General features: G+C 51.0%; 1 protein-coding gene across 2 annotated transcripts in view; it reads left to right on the forward strand.

Moving 5' to 3' along the window:
• DNAJA3 (DnaJ heat shock protein family (Hsp40) member A3) overlaps positions 1–18,146 on the forward strand; it is a 23,411-nt gene extending 5,265 nt beyond the window's left edge. Inside the window, exons 3-11 of one of the 2 annotated variants that reach the window (XM_023225787.1) lie at positions 2,645–2,845; positions 3,531–3,683; positions 4,282–4,429; positions 5,587–5,651; positions 7,789–7,917; positions 9,623–9,738; positions 11,902–11,999; positions 16,183–16,299; positions 16,913–18,146. In XM_023225787.1, the coding sequence (XP_023081555.1) occupies positions 2,645–2,845; positions 3,531–3,683; positions 4,282–4,429; positions 5,587–5,651; positions 7,789–7,917; positions 9,623–9,738; positions 11,902–11,999; positions 16,183–16,286 (1,014 nt within the window). In that variant the 3' untranslated portion in view covers positions 16,287–16,299; positions 16,913–18,146. The remainder of the gene's footprint in view (positions 1–2,644; positions 2,846–3,530; positions 3,684–4,281; positions 4,430–5,586; positions 5,652–7,788; positions 7,918–9,622; positions 9,739–11,901; positions 12,000–16,182; positions 16,300–16,912) is intronic. The other variant, XM_023225788.1, reaches the window with a different exon arrangement.
• Positions 18,147–19,505: the final 1,359 nt, after the last annotated feature.

Here is a 19,505-nt window from a genome sequence, read left to right on the forward strand (position 1 = left end):
TTTATTTATTTATTTTTTTTGAGACGGAGTCTCCCTCTGTCGCCCAGGCTGAAGTGCAGTAGCGTGATCTCCGCTCACTGCAAGCTCCGCCTCCGGGTTCACGCCATTCTCCTGCCTCCGCCTCCTGAGTAGCTGGGACTACAGGCGCCTACCACCATGCCCGGCTAATTTTTTTTTGTATTTTTAGTAGAGATGGAGTTTCACCGTGTTAGCCAGAATGGTCTTGATCTCCTGACCTCGTGATCCGCCCGCCTCAGCCTCCCAAAGTGCTGGGATTATAGGTGTGAGCCACCGCTCCCGGCCTATTTATTTATTTTTAAGAGTTGAAGTCTCAGCCAGGCGCGGTGGCTCACGTCTATAATCCCTATAATCCCAGCATTTTGGGAGGCCAAGGCAGGCGGATCACGAGGTCAGGAGTTTGAGACCAACCTGGCCAAGAGACCAGCTTGGCCAATATGGTGAAACCCCGTCTGTACTAAAAATACAAAAAGTAGCCAGGTGTGCTGGTGGGCACCTGTAATACCAGCTATTTGGGAGACTGAGGCTGGAGAATTGCTTAAACCCAGTAGGCATCGGTGAGCCGAAGATTACACCATTGCACTCCAGCTTGGGCAACAGAGCGAGACTCCCAATCAAAAAATCAATAAATAAAAGAGTTGAGGTCTCACTCTGTTGCCTAGGCTGGAGTGTAGTGGCGAGATCATGGCTCCCTGCAGCCTCAAACTCGGGCTCAAGCAGTCTTCCTGCCTCAACCTCAATTTCCTGAATAGCTGGGACTACAGGTTCCCCACTGCACCCAGCAGATTCAGTTTTTATTGGGGTAGGGGGGATATTATTCTTGTGAATGTATTTTTCCACATGGTAGTTGATTTGATGTTTCTGCCAGGGGGATAAGTTTTGGAGAGTCCTAATCCACCATTTTGCTGACTTCCGTCTCCAAGGGGGATGTTATTAAAAGGACCGAGCCTCAGAACCTAAGAGCAGCAATTCCTCGAGAAGGGCTGGAACCAGGAGATAAAAGCCACCAGGAAGTCCTGAACTCATACCTGTCTCTTCCTCTGCCAACCTTCTTCCTTTGCATCTGAACTGGGTGCCCTAAAAATTACCCTAGGTACCAAGCTGTCCTCCACCTGTTTTCTTCGTCCCCCTCCATTCTAGGAGGAAGTGTCTTTTCCTTTGGAGGACACATACTCTATTCTGTTTGGCCTTAAGGACAGTGCCTTTTTTTTTTTTTTGATACAGGGTCTCACTTTGTTGCCCAGGCTGGAGTGCAGTGGTGCAGTCACGGCTCACTGCAGCCTCAACCTCAACCTCCGTGCTCAGGCAATTTTCCCACCTCAGTCTCCCAACTAGCTGGAACTGTAGGCGTGCACCACCATTCTTGGCTAATGTTTTTGTATTTTTCGTGTGATGGGTTTCACCATGTTGCCCAGGCTGGTCTTGAACTCATGAGCTCAAGCAGTCCACCTGCCTTGGCCTCCCAAAGTCCTGGGATTACAGGTGTGAGCCACCATACTCAGCCTAGGGCAGAGTCTTTTAATTAAAGAAAAAAAAGGTAAGACAAACACATAAAAAAAGATACAAAGTGAGGGCCCGGCGTGGTGGCTCACGCCTGTAATCCCAGCAGTTTGGGAGGCTGAGGCGGGCGAATCACGAGGGTAAGAGATCGAGACCATCCTGGCAAACATGGTGAAACCCTGTCTCTACTAAAAATACAAAAAAATAGCTGGATGTGGTGGCGCGTGCCTTTAGTCCCAGCTACTCGGGAGGCTGAGGCAGGAGCATCACTTGAACCCGGGAGGCAGAGGTTGCGGTGAGCCGAGATCGCGCCGCTGCACTCCAGCCTGGTGACAGAGCAAGACTCTGTCTCAAAAAAAGAAAAGATACAAAGTGAATACTACATTTTTTTTTGCCCCTCCCTAATCCCCCTTTTTGAGGTAGTTAGGTCTTATTGACAGTTTTGTGAGCCAGGCCCAATGACTCATGCCTGTAATCCCAGCATTTTGGGAGGTCGAAGTGGGAGGATTGCTTGAGACCAGGAGTTTAAAGCAGCCTGGGCAACATAGAAGACCCTGTCTCTCCAAAAATTAAAAAATTTGCCAGGCATTGTGGTGTGCGCCTGTAGACCCAGCTACTCGGGAGGCTGAGGCGGGAGGATTGCTTCAACCTGGGAGGTTGAGGCTGCAGTGAGCTAGAATTGCACCACTGCTGTTGTCGTTGTGTTACTTCTACTTGTTACTCCGGTTGTTCTGGCTTGCAGAAGACCTGTCGATGAAGGTAAGGGTAGGAAGCACAAATTCTCTACAAGGTAATGTCTCCTGAGGAGAGAGGTGAAGTGTGAATCTGTGAAGAATCCAGGGCGTCTGTGAGGGCGAGCTAGGATCAACACAACCATTTCCCCAGCACGCGCGACCCCTGGGAGAGTTCGTGAGACTTTTGGAAGCCCTACACTTAGCATTCAGTTTGGTCATCTTGTCCCTATTCTAGGTGCTGAAGTCGCAGGCCCGCCCCAATCTCATAGGATGTGTTTGCACACAGGGCCACTTAGTAAATGTTATGGCTGCCTTATTTGCTGTGAACTCTTGTCTGTATTCCTGGGCCTTGGTGGACCCAGGATGCCCAGTGGCTCTGCCTTTCGCTGTAGGTTTTGAGTGATGAGGTGAAGAGGAAGCAGTACGATGCCTACGGCGCTGCAGGCTTCGATTCTGGGGCCAGCGGCTCCCAGCATAGCTACTGGAAGGGAGGCCCCACTGTGGACCCCGAGGAGCTGTTCAGGAAGATCTTTGGGGAGTTCTCATCCTCTTCGTTTGGAGATTTCCAGACTGTGTTTGATCAGCCTCAGGAAGTAAGTTCCTCGCTTTGAAGAATTACTCAGATTTTAGACTAAGTATGGGTCAAACAAATTGTTTTATCAATTTCTGTTTCTCAGAAAGGCAAGGCAGCTTAAATGGAGTGATCTGGAGGCAGCCATTTTAGTAAAAAATAATTTCAGTATTTGAAAAATCGCTTGGGTAGTAATGAGTACATCCATTCTGATGGTATTCTTCACAGCTGCAGAGTCAGGCAGCACCGAAGGCTTTCAGAGCCCACGCTGAGGGTGTGAGGGTTTTCTCTCGTCTGTACAGTGTTCCAGGAGAGCTCTGTCGGCTGGGAAGGCACTGCTGATCCTCTCTCATGTCTTTATAAAACACTGTCAGACTGGAAGACAGAGGGGATATATTTATGATCTAAGTTATGATTGTGGATCATTCAGGCTCCTTTTTAAGTGCCATGTATGAGTATCTGTGAACATTTTCAGTTTATTGAAAGTATGTTTTCATTTAAGTCACATTATCTCTTAAAAATCCCAAAGACTAGGGCAGAATTGGTTCAGTGAGTCGTACCTATGCTTACCTGGCAGAGTGCAAGTAAGTACAGTGGTGAAAGAGTGACTGAAAATGTGGGCCAGTGCCCTCCTTTCCCTTTAGAGCCAAGCATCAGTTTTGGTCATTGCAAACAAAAGTTGAGAGGCTGTCCCTTGGTTTCTTTAGTACATCATGGAGTTGACATTCAATCAAGCTGCAAAGGGGGTCAACAAGGAGTTCACCGTGAACATCATGGACACCTGTGAGCGCTGCAACGGCAAGGGGAACGAGCCCGGCACCAAGGTGCAGCACTGCCACTACTGCGGTGGCTCCGGCATGGTAAGGGTCTGCCCAAGACTCCACCTCCCATGGCTTGCGCCACTGACCGTGAGAAGAGCTGGTTGTGGCACTGCTCCCAGAGAACTTATGCTAGGAGTGGAGGGAGTTGGTGAACTCAGCCTATCTGTCTTTCCCCGTGACCCTGAGGAGACGAGCCTGTGCTCCTCCTTCCCTGGCATCGCAGGCTCAGCAACCAGAGCACAGCAGCTCCGGGGGTGGGGCAGGGGATTGCATCCAGCTGTCACTTTCTTCCTTATTTTTCTAACAATTGCTTTTGTAATTCAAGGGGGAATAATCTTTTTTAAATGTACTGCTCAGCTCCCAGGAGTCTTCAGGTACTTCTGTAAGAGGCGTTATCACATTTTTCAGTGTCGTATGGTCAAGTTGATGATCTGGAGTGCAGAAGTTTGTGTGTTCTAGAAAATCAGATGAACAGACTCTGATGCCCTGCACCTGGGTTCCTAGGCAGTATGTTTGAGTGCACATGCACATAAAAAACAAGCCTTAAAGAGACATTTTTCTTACGCACATTGTGGTCCCAGAACCACCCATCGGTTTACCTGCATAGTTAGGTTACCATTTTTCTTGTTTTTATCAGGAAACCATCAACACAGGCCCTTTTGTGATGCGTTCCACGTGTAGGAGATGTGGTGGCCGCGGCTCCATCATCATAACGCCTTGTGTGGTCTGCAGGGGAGCAGGACAAGCCAAGCAGAAAAAGCGAGTGATGGTCCCTGTGCCTGCAGGTGGGTGTTTGGGCCCACCATGTCCAGGAGCTTGGAGACGGCGGAAAGGGCTGAGGCCACCGCACTCTGTGTGAGTGGGCTCTTGGTAGAAGTTATGGTTGGGGCCCTGGAGCCCCAGGCTGGAGGAGGAACTAGAGTCTCCTTGAATCTTTCTATTTGTGCCAGTTATCCTTAGAATCTACACTTTGCATGTCACACTGGGGAGAAGAGACCTGATGTGCCTGCTCTGCTTCTTCCTGGTGAGGGAGCAGCTTCCAACCCCCCGGTCTCCTCTCCTCTCTCCTCTGTCTTAGTCACCGAAGCCATCATTGTCCCCACTGCCACCCTATCTACATCAGCCCCACAGATCCCACCCCCCACTCCATGTCTACTGTTCCCTTGCCTGAAACTCATTTTCTGCTTTCTTTTTTGGGTTAACTTTGTTCATCTTGAAGATCCCAGCTTGAGTATCCCTTCCGTAGCAAGCCTCACGCCCTCCTCCTTATTCTTTAGATGTCCCTTTCTCTAGAGTTGTGAGCATTTGCTTTGAAGAACATTTCTGTGTTTGTAGTTGTGCATTAGTGCTATTGTTTGGTTAACACCCATCACCCCACTAAGACCGTGAACTCCCTGAGGTGCTACATAGACCAGGCCTGAGGCAGCTGCTGAGTCATCAGGTGTCTTGCATTGCATCTCTGGAAGGTTACCCATGTGCCTCTTACATAATGTCATTGTTCCTCGTTAATAAGAAACAGGAGTGGGGAAGAAGCTGTGGGTTACAAGTGGATCTTGGGTGGAAAGTGCTGTGGGTGGTCTCAAAATAACTGCTCCCTTTCTTTTTTTTTCTTTTTTTCTTTTTTCTTTTTTTTAACATGGTGTCTCGCTCTGTTGCCAGGCTGGAGTGCAGTGGAGTAATCTCGGCTCACTGCAACCTCCACCTCCTGGGTTCAAGCGATTCTCTTCCCTCAGCCTCCCGAGTAGCTGGGACTACAAGCGCACACCGGCACGTCCAGCTAATTTTTGTATTTTTAGTAGAAACGGGGTTTCACCATGTTGGCCAGGATGGGCTTGATCTCTTGACGTCATGATCTGCCCACTTCAGCCTCCCAAAGTGCTGGGATTGCAGGCATGAGCCACCGCGCCCTGCCTAACTGCTCCCTTTCTAACGTCCCTTGTAGGAGTCGAGGATGGCCAGACCGTGAGGATGCCTGTGGGGAAAAGGGAAATTTTCATCACGTTCAGGGTAGGTGCTCTGTCCCGCACAGCTTCTGTTGGGCCCTTCCTCTCTTCGGGTGGATGTGGCTGAGGCTGCTCCATGCGGTCAAAGCTTCACAGAAACATGTCTCGCCATTCATGTTTCTGAGGGGCACAGTGGCCACCTAGAGGTACCTTCAAAGTTCTGTACCTTGTGTGGTGAGAAGACAACTTCTTCAAGATGTTAACAAGTTAGAAATACAGGTCTCAAAAATACAGAAAACATCTTGTGTTTTTATGATAAGATTGTTGATGAGGCAGTGAGTGTGAAAGTTATAATTTTACATACTGTATACAGGGGCAAACCTTGGTTTTCTGAGATGGTGGAAACATTAATGAAAATGCCTTCTACTGGCAATTTCCCTCCTATGTGTACACTTGAGAAAATCCCACACAAGCCTAGCAGGCAATGGGTACAAAGGGGTGCACGAGAGTCCTGTCCATGGTAGCAAGACACCGCCTTCCTCCAACAAGAGAATGGCTCAGTGAGCCGTGGTGGTCAGAGGCTGCTGCAGGGTAGTCGGAAGGAAAGAGTGAGAGCTGCACTCAAGGGGTGCTCCGGGCGTTGCACATACGGACAGCAGGGATGGAAGGCAGCTTGCCAGTGGCTATAGGGCCTCAGAGACCATCTACGTAAAGTTTTAAGGCATTATGTGAGATGGCATTATGTATTATTTAGGGACTTGGAGATACATAGTAAATAGAAGCTCAAAGGAATGATAAATGCTAAAGTCAGGGTCATGGTTGGCTGAGGAAGGCAAGACTCACCTGTATTTATGATGTTTTAGTTTATTTTACTTTATTTTTTTGAGGTAGGGTCTTGCTTTGTTGCCTAGGATGGAATGCAGTAGGGCGATCTTGGCTCACTGCAGCCTCAGACTCCCTGGGCTCACGTGGTCTTCCCACCTCAGCCTCCTGAGTAGCTGGGACCACAGGTGCATGCCACCAGGCCCTGCTGACTTTTGTATTTTTAGTAAAGATGGGGTTTCACCATGTTGCCCGGGCTGGTCTCAAACCCCAGGGTTCAAATGATCCACCCACCTTGGCCTCCCAAAGTGCTGGGATTACAAGTGTGAGCCACGGCACCCAGCCTGTAATATTTTGTTACCTCCACTGGGTTGTGGGTATGACACGCTTGTTATATTATTTACTCTGCCCTTTTTTTTTCCTTTTTTTGGAGACAGAGTCTTGCTCTGTTGCCCAGGCTGGAGTGCAAGTGGCGTGATCTCAGTTCACTGCAACCTCCACCTCCCAGGTTCAAGCGATTCTCATGCCTCAGCCTCCTGAGTAGCTGGGATTACAGGCATGCGCCACCACACCTAGCTAATTTTTGTATTTTTAGTAGAGACGGGGTTTTACCATGTTGGCCGGGCTGGTCTCGAATTCCTGACTTCAGGTGATCCACCCACCTTGGCCTCCCAAAGTGTTGGGATTATAAGCGTGAGCCACCGCGGCCAGCCTATACTTCCTAATAAAGTAAGTTTTTTTTGTTGTTGTTGTTTTTGAGATGGAGTCTTGCTCTGTTGCTCAGGCTAGAGTGCAGTGGTGTGATCTCTGTTCAATGCAACCTTCATCTCCCAGGTTCAATCGGATCTCCTGCCTCAGCCTCCTGAGTAGCTGGCATTACGGACACCTGCCACCACACCTGGCTAATTTTTGTATTTTTAGTAGAGACGGGGTTTCACCATGTTGGCCAGGCTGGTCTCAAACTCCTGACCTCAGGTGATCCACCCACCTTCGCCTCTCAAAGTGCTGGGATTACAGGTGTGAACCACCATGCCTGGCTAAAGTAAGATTAAAAAAAAAGTTCAAAAGCCAGTTTTACGTTTTTATTTACCCTCACGATTGAATGACTTGATCTGAGACTGAGGAAATCCAGGCGCGCTTCCGTTTCGGTGTGCAAGTGTGTAGAACATTGCAGTGTTGAAATATGTAGAATATGTCATTCCTGGGCCTGCAGTGGTGTCACCTTGGAGGAACGACAGTTCTTTGCCTCAACACTGTGCTTTATGTATGGAAGGGGTGTGAAGTTTGTCAAGTCTGAGCTTGGGCCTGGCCAGGCACGCAGCTGGTGTTTAGTCTGCAGTGGACTTATCTTCACATGCATCTGTCATGTTTGACCTTAGGTGCAGAAAAGCCCTGTGTTCCGGAGGGACGGCGCAGACATCCACTCCGACCTCTTTATTTCTATAGCTCAAGCTCTTCTTGGGGGGACAGCCAGAGCCCAGGGCCTGTACGAGACGATCAACCTGACGGTAAGAGGGTGTGAGAATGCTTTTGTCACCCTTGTACTTTATTGTTCTTTTTCTGAAATGGTAAAGAACTGACCAGTGGCCTGGAACCCATGAGTGACTGGCATTTTTGGGGGTACTCACAGGGGAGGACATGAGGAATTTTAGATTGCTCCCTGAGTGTGGACCACGAGCCACAGGCCTTGACTCTATAATCGCATGGGAAGCAGTTACTGGCTGGCATCACTCCCACACTGGTTAGTGGGGCCTGGGAACTGGGCGCACCCAGGACACAGAGAGGTTCACCCTGGGGTGTGTTCTCTGCACTTGCTTCTATCCAGTGTCTGGCTCCAAGAGCAGAAGTCTCTGGGGGCTGTGCACATCTCTTTGGCCACAGTGATGGCTGCCTGTGTGCTGCTCTCACCTATCCCCCACCTCTCTCTTGATCTGCCCCTCCTGCTCCTCCCACTTCCAGGCCACTTCATTCTCTGTATGCGCCTAAGAACCTTCTCCAGCTTCTTTGTGGGGAACCTTGGGGTAACCAAGGGGGAACCAAGGAGGTGGGCATTTTGGGCCAAGGCTTTCTCCTCCATGTGGGGGCTGTTCCTTGGCTTCTCCAGGGTCCTGTGGTTCCGAGGGCCAGGGAACGACCTCAGCCACACACCCTGTATTGGCGTTTCCTGCTTCGCTCCCTCCCTCCTGCTTCCTGGGCTCACTTGCCCAAACTCCTGCCCCCTCATCCTAGTCACAGGCTGTACTCTGGGCAGACCCAACTTAGCTTATTTCCATGTGCTTGTGGGCGGGCTTGGCCCAGAAACCCAAGTGGCAGTTCTTTTTATTTTTATTTTATTTTATTTTTTTTGAGATGGAGTCTCACTCTGTCGTCCAGGCTGGAGTGCAATGGCGCAATCTCGGCTCACTGCAACCCCCACCTCCAGGGTTCAAGTGATTCTCCTGCCTCAACCTCCCAAGTAGCTGGGATTACAGGCACACGCCACCGCACCCAGCTAATTTTTTGTATTTTAGTAGAGACAGGGTTTCACCGTGTTTCCCAGGGTGGTCTTGAACTCCTGAGCTCAGGCAGTTCACCCACCTCAGCCTCCCAAAGTGCTGGGATTTTTTTTTTTTTTTGAGACAGCAGGGTGTTGCTCTGTCATCAGGCTGGAGTGCAGTGGTGCTCCGCCTCCCAGGTTCAAGCGATTCCCGTCTCAGCCTCCTGAGTAGCTGGGACTACAGGCAAGCACCACCAGGCCTAGCTAATTTTTTGTACCTCGTGATCCACCTGCCTTGGCCCCCCAAAGTGCTGGGATTACAGGCGTGAGCTGCTGTGCCTGGCTTTTTTTTTCCCCCCGAGATGGAGTCTTGCTCTGTCACGGAGAGCTGGAGTGCAGTGGCACAGTCTCGGCTCACTGCAACCTCCACCTCCCGGGTTCAAGCAATTCTCCTGCCTCAGCCTCCCGAGTAGCTGAGATTACAGGTGCACGTTACCATGCCGGGCTGATTTTTGTATTTTTAGTAGAGACAGGGTTTCACCATGTTGACCAGGCAGGTCTTGAACTCCTGACCTTGTGATCAACCCGTCTCAACCTCCCAAAGTGATGGGATTACAGGCGTGAGCCAGTGGTAGTTCTTTTCAACGAATTCCTATCAAGATTGTCTTCATGTAGTGAAAACTTTTTATTTGAGCAACCGGGGACCAGGGGAAACCACAGATTGTCTTTCTTTATAGATCCCCCCTGGGACTCAGACAGACCAGAAGATTCGGATGGGTGGGAAAGGCATCCCCCGGATTAACAGCTACGGCTACGGAGACCACTACATCCACATCAAGATACGAGTTCCAAAGTAAGTGCCCCCTAGGCCGTGTCTAAGCCAACCTGCTCCTGCGGTGGCACTGCTCTGGGAGCTCTGTGGCTTGGGCAGGGGACTGCTCCCTATAGGTCAGGTGGTTCCTGCCTGAGTTCTCTGTCTGTAAAGTGGGTGTAATAGAATGGTATACTTTTTTTTTTTTTTTTTTTGAGATGGAGTCTTGCTGTGTCCCCCAGGCTGGAGTGCAGTGGCGCCATCTCAGCTCACTGCAACCTCCGCTTCCTGGGTTCAAGCGCTTCTCCTACCTCAGCCTCCCGAGTAGCTGGGATTACAGGTGCCCGCCACCACACCCTGCTAATTTTTTGTATTTTTAGTAGAGACGGGGTTTCACCGCGTTAGCCAGGATGGCTTCAATCTCCTGACTTAGTGATCTGCCCACCTCGGCCTCCCTGAGTGCTGGGATTACAGGCGTGAGCCACTGCGCCCGGCCGGTATGGTCAACTTCTTGGAGTTGCTGGGAGAATTAAATGAACAACACATAGGAATTGCTTTGCTGCTGCTGCTATTGTTGAGTTTCTTCTTGTTTTTTTTCTTTCTTTTTTTTTGAGACGGAGTCTCACTCTGTAGCCCAGGCTGGAGTGCAGTGGCGTGATCTCAGCTCACTGCAAGCTCCGCCTCCCAGGTTCATGCCATTCTCCTGCCTCAGCCTCTGTAGGCGCCCGCCACCACGCCCGGCTAATGTTTGTATTTTTAGTAGAGACGGGGTTTCACTGTGTTGGTCAGGCTGGTCTCAAACTCCTGACCTCTTGATCCACCCGCCTTGGCCTCCCAATGTGCTGGGATTACAGGTATGAGCCACCGTGCCTGGCGTTTTTTTGAGGAGTCTCTCGCTCTGTTGCCCAGGCTGGAGTGTGGTGTGCCATCTCAGCTCATTGCAACCTCCTCCTCCCTGGTTCAAGTGATTCTCATGCCTCAGCCTCCCGAGTTGCTGGGACTACAGGTGCCTACCACCACGCCCGGATAATTTTTGTATTTTTAGTAGAGATGGAGTTTCGCTGGCCAGGCTAGTCTCGAACTCCTGATCTCAGGTAATCTGCCCACCTTGTCCTCCCAAAGTGCTGGGATTACAGGTGTGAGCCAGCATGCCTGGCCCGTTGATTTTCTCACTGATGTTACTAGCACTGTTAGGAGCTGGAGAGGCAGCCTGGGCAGAGTGCTGTTAGTACCTAGGGCAGGACATGCCTGACTGACCTCAGGAGCACTCGTGCTTTTTGTTAATTAGATAATTTCTTTTCTTTCTTTTTTTTTTGACAGAGTCCAGCTCTGTCTCCAGGTGGAGTTCAGTGGCGCAATCACAGCTCACTGCAGCCTCCACCTCCCAAGTTCAAGCAATTCTCCTGCCTCAACCTCCCAAGTAGCTGGGACTACAGGGACACACCGCCACGCCCAGCTAATTTTTGTAGTAGAGACGGGGTTTCACCTTGTTGACCAGGATGGTCTCTATTTCCTGACCTCGTGATCTGTCCACCTTGGCCTCCCCAAATGCTAGGATTACAGGCACGAGCCACCGCGCCTGGCATAATTAGATAATTTCTTTTTTTCTTTTTTTTTTTTTTGAGACGGAGTCTCGCTCTGTCCCCCAGGCTGGAGTGCAGTGGCCTGATCTCAGCTCACTGCAAGCTCCGCCTTCCGGGTTTACGCCATTCTCCTGCCTCAGCCTCCCGAGTAGCTAGGATTACAGGCGCCCGCCACCTCGCCCGGCTAGTTTTTTGTATTTTTTAGTAGAGACGGGGTTTCACCGTGTTAGCCAGGATGGTCTTGATCTCCTGACCTCGTGATCCACCCGTCTCGGCCTCCCAAAGTGCTGGGATTACAAGCTTGAGCCACCGCGCCCGGCGGATAATTTCTTACCTGCTTCACACACACACTTGTAAAATCTGTTTCCCCTCCTGTAAACTGTATTTAGCATAGCCATAGTGACACTTGTTTAAACGACTTAGGGTGTGTTAGGAGCTTTTCTGTACAGAAGCTTTGAGGGCGTGGTCCTTAGGTTCTGACCACTGCACTGGCTCAGGGTTTCCGCCCCTGCCAGGGTTGGGTCCCTCTCCTCCCATGTGCTTCAAGGGCGCTGGCTGCCTGTGAGTTCTTTCCAAAGCTTCCTGGTGGAAGCCTTGGCTGTTGACTCTGCTTGATCCACAGGAGGCTAACGAGCCGGCAGCAGAACCTGATCCTGAGCTACGCCGAGGACGAGACAGATGTGGAGGGGACGGTGAATGGCGTCACACTCACCAGCTCTGGTAAGGGGTCTGAAGACTACGCGGCGACATGTGGGGACCTCAGAGCCCCCTGGAGTATGGACGATTCAGGGCAGCATGTTGGGGTTTCCACTTGGGGTTCTTCATGAAGCCTTTAAAATGTGCAGTTGAAAGAGGGGGGCTGTGGGCGGGAACACCAGGCAGGGAGCCGCAGCCCCCAGTCCACGCTTTGCCTATTCTCTCTGTGCGTGTTCGTGTGCTGAGGTGAGAGCACCAGGGCACTTCCTGCAGGCAGCTCTGCGTGTCTCAGACTCAGTGTTCTGAGTTCTATCCTTGGTTCTGCCACTTGCCCTGTGACCTTGGACAAATCCTTCCCTGAGAGCTCCTCGCAAAAGCGTAAGGAGAGCATGGATTGGAAGGATTTGTGCACTTCCCACCTGGGACACTCTGCTAGGATTTCAGAGTGTCTTTTAAACAACAGCAGCCACAGCAGTGGAGCCACAGTCAGAGAACTCAGTTCGTTGCTTTAGAGCAGGACTCACTCAGAGTTCATCTAGCCATGAACAGATGCACCATTTACCCTGAGCTCAGACATTGTGCTAGCGAGTGGCTGAGTGTTAGCAATCTGTCACCAGAACACCTGCTGTGGGCGCTGTGGCAATGGTACCCCAGCTGGAGACCCTCTTCCCGTGGGAGGTGGGGCCTCTGTTTCCTGGGACTCCTGCTCAGGGCAGGGCAGGCTGTGCCCAGGGGGTCCTTGGTTCAGGCTGCACGTATTTCCTCATTGCATCATTTTGGTTTTGTTTGGCTCCTGGGTGGAGTTCTCAGAACTTGCGTGGCCTTAGATTAGTGCATGGTAATTCGTAGCAGGTGTTTGGAGCTGGGGGCAGATTTTCCAATACAGTGGAGGATTTGGAGCTCCAGGAGCAGGGGCAGGGGCTGGGATGGAAGTCCCTGGAATTTCACTGAGCTCCTGTTGCTCCTAGGGGACTGGAAGTCCACTTTTGAAAAGCAGCTGCTGGCTGGGCGCAGTGGGTCTTGCATGTAATCCCAGCACTTTGGGAGGCCGAGGCAGGTGGATCAGTTGAGGTCAGGAGCCTGGACAACATGGTGATACCCCGGCCCTACTAAAAATGCAAAAATTAGCTGGGTATGGTGGTGCATGCCTGTAATCCCAGCTACTGGGGAGGCTGAGGCAGGAGAATCACTTGAACCCAGGAGATGGAGGATGCAGTGAGTAAGACCGTGCCACTGCACTCCAGCCTGGGTGACAGAGTCTCACACACAAAAAAGGCCAGGCGCAATGGCTCACGCTTGTAGTCCCAGCACTTTGGGAGGCCGAGGAGGGTGGATCACGAGGTCAGGAGTTTGAGACCAGCCTGACCAACATGGTGAAACCCTGTCTTTACTAAAAAAGAAAAATACAAAAATTAGCCGGCTATGGTGGTGAGCATCTGTAATCCCAGCTACTCAGGAGGCTGAGGCAGGAGAATTGCTTGAATGGGAGGCAGAGGTTGCAGTGAGCTGAGATTGCGCCGCTGCACTCCAGCCTGGGCGATATAGCGAGACTCTGTCTCAAAAAAAAAAAAAGCAGCTGCCTTAAAACTCTGTAGCCCAACCAGGTTCCGAATGTCACTTATTTTAATGGTTTGGTACATATGCTATCTTTTATTCTTGTATCTCTTGAACTAAAATAGAAGTAGTCATAGTGTAGCTATTCCCTGGAACTCTAATCATTGCACATGCGAGATTGGCTCCATAGACAGCTATCCTTCCCTCCTCCCGCCCATCAGGGTAGCTTGAGGTGTGCCAGGGCCGGGCCCTGGGTGGGTCGTGGGTGTTGCTTACTCTATTGGAGGGTGGGTATTAGTGGTCACCAGTTGATGTTTTGACCCCCTCTCTGATACTGTAAGTTGAGAGTTGATTCCGCCATCCACTGAGATCCTTTGTCACTTTCATGGTTCCTTGTCCTGATCACTCAGCCTCACTCAGCTGTTCCCTCACTCAGCCAGGATTTCTTCTGCTGTGTGCAAGACACTGTCGGCTCTTCCTTTTAAAAATCTTGGTGAGGCCAGGTGCAGTGGCTCACACCTATAATCCCAGCACTTTGGGAGGCTAATACAGGAAGATCACTTGAACCCAGGAGTTCGAGACCAGCCTGGGCAATATAGTGAGACTCTGTCTCTACAAAAGGTTTTAAAACTAGCCAGGTGCAGTAGCATGCGCCTCCATCACCAGCTGCCTGGGAAGCTGAGATGAGAAGATCACTTGAGCTCCAGTACTCAAGGCTGCGGTGAGTCACAACAGCGACGCTGTACTCCAGCCTGGGTGCCAGAGCGAGACTCTGTCCCTAAGCATACACTGTCACATGTCAGTCTGCTGCCTGTGAGTGGTTAAGTCTCACATACTGTGAAGGAAGTTAGTTTTGCAAATAATTCCCATGTCCTGAGAACTTAAGCAACAGTGGGATTTATTTGGTTGAGACAGAGTCTTGCTTTGTGACCCAGCCTGGAGTGCAGTGCTGCAATCAGCTCATGGCAGCCTCAAACTTCTGGACTCAAGTGATCCTCCCACCTTGGCCTCCCAGAGTGTTGGAATTACAGACATGAGCCACTGTGCCTGACCAGCGTAGTTTTTGATGTGCTTAGTATCTTATTTATTTTTATTCCTTAATGTAGCTGCTGAAAACCTTAATAGCTGTCCCTGGTCTCCCAGAAAGACCATGGTGTGCGTAGAGACTCAGCACTTGCAGGGATAAACAGGTCCATCTTCTGGCAAAAAGAGAGGGAACTGGGGGGGCTTGCAATTACCATGTGACTTTTTGAGTGAGAGACACAGTATGGCTCCTTATTGTTCTTTTTTTGGAGACGGAGTCTCACTTTGTCACCCAGGCCAGAGTGCGGTGGCGCGATCTCGGCTCACTGCACCACACTCCGCCTCTTGGGTTCCCACAATTCTGCCTCAGCCTCCCGAGTAGCTGGGACTACAGGCGCATGCCGCCCCCAGCTATGTTTTTGTATTTTAGTAGAGATGGGGTTTCACCATGTTGCTGAGGCCATTCTCGAACTCCTGAGTTAAGGTAATCTGCCCGCCTCGACCTCCCAAAGTGCTAGGATTACAGGCGTGAGCCACTGCGCCCGGCCTTTTCTTTTTTGAGACTGGGTCTCACTCTGTTTTATGTAGCCTGCCTCACTCCTTCCGGGGACCTGTGTAACCAAGCTTTGGACCTTCCACTAGTGAAGGCACTGTCTTACTTAGACTGAAGTCTTTACTCCGTTATGGCCTAGGTCTCTGGGCACATTAAAAATGCGCTCGACAATTAACATGCCAAGTTCAGGTTTATATTCTCACTCATAACAAAAGTGTGCACTCCTTGTCTAGTGGTTGGCAAATCTGTAACACATTTGTGTGAGAAGGTACCTCTAGGTGGTGTCAGCCTGGGCCCTAAAGAAATAGCAGCACATCTCCCCCAGGTTGAGAGCACTTAGGTTAGGCGCCCCAAATGGGGACAACTTGCTCAACTTGTTGCGCCCCAAATGGGGACAACATAGACTGCTGATGTGAGGGATGAGATGAAGTGCCCATGACAGAGGATTGTGCGTGGCCGTGACTCGGACATAGGCTGTTCTGCAGGGTCTTTACACACAGCAGCAGCATGGAATCTGGTCATTTGGTCTAGAAGTAGGGTTTTTCTTGGCGTCATTATTTACCTTCTTATAGCCAATAGCATGGTGGTTGAGAGTCTCGGCTTTGGAGTCAGACTGCGTGGGCTCGCACTCAGTCTTCCCCCGCTTGTTGGCTCTATGGGCCTTGGGTAAACCCTGTAACCTCTCTGTGCCTCCCTTTTTTGTTTTTTTCATTTGCCTGTAAGGAAGTGTGTGGCCTGGCCTGGGAGGTGTCTGGCTCTTGACTGTGTTTTTGTCACTGTTGCTCAGATAGAGACAGCTGTCATGGTCCATCTCTATTTCTTGTTTCCCTGCTGTGGGTCCATGATTGAAAGAGCAGTTGGGAGACCTGCAGGCTCTGAGTGGTCTGTTACCTCAGTCATCTGCCAGGTGAGGCATCCTGTGCCATCTTAGGAGTGGCCGCCACTCTTCTTGAGGTGGCGCTTGGCTGCTCCTTGAATGTGGGCCCCTGGGTAGCCAGGCGGGGGTAGGTGGGGCCTGGGATGTGATCTTGGAGGTGCGGGCCCCTGACACCAGTTCTTTCTGCTGTTTGTGCCCAGGTGGCAGCTCCATGGATAGCTCCGCAGGAAGCAAGGCTAGGCGTGAGGCTGGGGAGGACGAGGAGGGATTCCTTTCCAAACTTAAGAAAATGTTTACCTCCTGATATCCCCGCTGAGGTAGGAAAACCCTGGAGGTTTCTTTCCCTTTGTTTTCCTCTGTGAACTAATCCTGGTTTTCTCCCACTTTAACCAATATTGTGCCCCTACCCCCAGGAGTTGGAACAGGTGCCAGTCCAAGGTGTGGTAAACCTAGCTCCAGTAGGAGCCGGCTTCTCAGCCTAGGGAAGAGATGACATGGCAGTCAACCTGTAGTGTAGGACTGGCTGGGCTGCCAGCCTCTGGCTGTGTCCTCTTTCTGGGGAGGTGGCGATGGGGGGGCTGTTCAGTACAGCCCCCCTCCAGTGGTGGGTCCGGCTTGCCCATGGTCACAAAGGGCGAGTCAGGCAGAGCCAGGCCTAGAACTCAGATCTCCTCACGTCCTGCCTGCTTGGAAGCTGCCCGCCTGCGTAGACAGCGCAGGGCTGTGCAAGCCTGGGGGCTGCTCCAGGGGTAGCGCTTGCTCGCCGTGTCATCTTGGGACCCACTTTTGTTGACTACGCTCATCTCAGCGGCTGGGGTTCTCGCCCCTCTCTTCGCACAGCTGCTTTCCAGGGATTAACAGATGCTCCCCAGAAGGGTATGTTCCCTTGAGATGTTGAGTATAAGGTAACTACCTGTCTCTTTGGCTCAGGAAAAAGATCCACTGGAAACTAGACCAAGAAGCAGCAGGCCCTCTCAGGGCCAGGGCACCTGGGAGACCAGAGGATTCCAGAACAGCAGCACTGAGCTCCCACCCGCACAGCCTCTGGACGGCCTTGACAACAGCGAAATCATGGGACAACACCTCTCTCCACAGAAAGGTCACAGTGGACAGCCCGGGCAGTAGGATGCAGCCCCGAAGGCTGGTGGCAGTTTCCTGTCCATGGGTAGGTGGCGGCCCCTGGCTCAGGCAGAGGGAGGCGGTTAGACTCTTGTAGGGCTAAAACTCTAATTTGGAATTGAATGTTGTGGAGATCTTAATTAAAGGCCATGCTTACAGCTTAGAAATGAAGCCTTAAGCGGCACCAAGTTACAAAGTGATTAATTTCCTTCTCAGCAAACCTCCAGGAGGTTCCAGAATGAGTTCTTCCTCACAGGTTGTCTTCATGGGAGCCTGGGGCCCCCAGGCCCCACCAGCACCGTCCTCCCCTGATGAGGGGCCCTGCTGAGGCGTCAGCTGCTCTGCTCAGTTAGTCTTTATTCCCGGGGTACCAAGCAGCTGCACACTCAGGGCCTGGGAGGCACATAGAGGCCCAGAGAGTCCCTGGGGGTTCTGCTCCTGACCGTGTGGGTGGTGGTGATCCTTATCCGGATGGACAGTCCTTGCTCCCACCCCATCCAGGATGGCCGCCTGTCCCTGACCATGGAGTCCTGTTGTTGTAAGCCAGGCATGGAAGGCTCCTGCCCTTCTGCTGAGCCACAGCCCTCTGCAGCACTGTGCTGGCCAGATTTCAGCTGCCTTGGGAACTGAAGCCCTGCCACTGTTGCTAGCCAGGGGCTTGGTTCTCCCACTTACACTGTTGACATCTATTTTCTGAAGTGTGTTTAAATTATTCAGTGCTAATCATTGTTTTTTCCTGTGTAAATGTTGATTCAGAAAAGGAAAGCACAGGCTAAGCAGTTAAAGGGTCCCCACCATTCAGCCAGAGCAGAACCCCCATTCCCCAGCCTCTGCTGGTAGCATGTCGCAGTTTCCATGTGTTTCAGGATCCTCGGGCTGTCGTCAGACAGGTTAATGAAGAAACATTTCTCAATAGTTTCCTTTTTGTTTTCCTTTATAATTCACTAAAATAAAGCATCTATTAGTGTCTGATTTAGGAATGTAAAATGATTCTGTATTAATGTAAATAAGATTATCTATTGCAAAAAGATATTTAAAACCTAAATTGTGGTCATTTCTTCTTTGAAAGAATTCAGACAGCCTCTGCAGGTGGCTTATGGGGGGGTTACAGGAGACTTGGCTGGCCTCATCCTGTGCTCACGCCCACCCAGAGCACATAGAGGCAGACAGGTCTGGGGTGCCGACAGTGCTGACCCTCAGTCAGATTCCAGAGCAGGGTGCTGGCCATGACACAACAGTCCCATGTGAGTAAATGTTCTAGAATCTGGATGTGACTTTTTCCTTGGGAGCCCATGCTGTGAGAGCTGGGCAGCGTCCCTGGGTCCCTGCATTTCAGTCTCCCCCACTGGATTGTTTCTCTACATTCTTTTCAGAGTCTTTGCATCTTTTACATTCCATTTTATTTTATTTTTTTGACGTAGAGTCTCACTCTGTCGCCCATACTGGAGTGAAGTGATACCATCTCTGATCAGTGCGACCTCTGCTTCCTGGGTCCAAGCGATTCTCCTGTCTCAGTCTTCTGAGGAGCTGGGACTATAGGTGTGCGCCACCACGCCTGGCTAATTTTTGTATTTTTAGTACAGATGGGGGTTTCACAATGTTGGCCAGGCTGGTCTTGAACTCCTGACCTCAGGTGATCCGCCCGCCTTGGCCTCCCAAAAGTGCTAGGATTACAGGTGTGAGCCACCATGCCTGGCCAAAATTTTTATATATTATAGTTTGGCTACTCTGGGTTCCCAGCCGAGCTCTATGCCTGTCATGGCTGAAGGGGCCCTGATACACGGCTCAGTCCGCCCTGGTGCTCCAGGCTAAGCACGGTGAGATGTGAGTCCATTCGCTGGGTCAGGTGGAGAAGAGACTCGGGAAAGAGCTGACGGATAGGAGAGGCTCAGCAGTGACATTCTGCCCATCTCAGATACTTCCCAGTATTTTCATCAATGAAATATTGATTGCCTGACTACTGTGGACACTTCAGTATGGACCAGGCACTATTCTAGCTCCTGGGGACACAGCAGTGGGGAGCTAGACTGTGTCTCTTGTGAAATCTTGGGCTTATTCCTGGTACAGTCGCCCTGAGTCTCATTCATGTCCTATTGCTTCAAAGCAGAAGTCTAGGGAAAGACTTTGGAAGAGAAAGGCGGATTCTCTTGCTAAACAGAAACCGTTGTTGTGCTGAAGCATCCTTCCCTCAAGGGATTAGAAGGTGGCTGTACATGGCTGGGTCCGGTGGCTCACGCCTATAATCCCAGCACTTTGGGAGGCCGAGGCGGGTGGATCAGTTGAGGTCAGGAGTTCAAGACAAGTCTGGCCAACATGGTAAAACCCCGTCTCTACAAAAATACAAAAAAATTAGCCAGGCGTGGTGGCGCACGCCTGTAATCCCAGCTACTCAGGAGGCTGAGAC

Source organism: Piliocolobus tephrosceles, chromosome 17 (genome assembly GCF_002776525.5).
Source record: "Piliocolobus tephrosceles isolate RC106 chromosome 17, ASM277652v3, whole genome shotgun sequence".
Taxonomy (NCBI): domain Eukaryota; kingdom Metazoa; phylum Chordata; class Mammalia; order Primates; family Cercopithecidae; genus Piliocolobus; species Piliocolobus tephrosceles.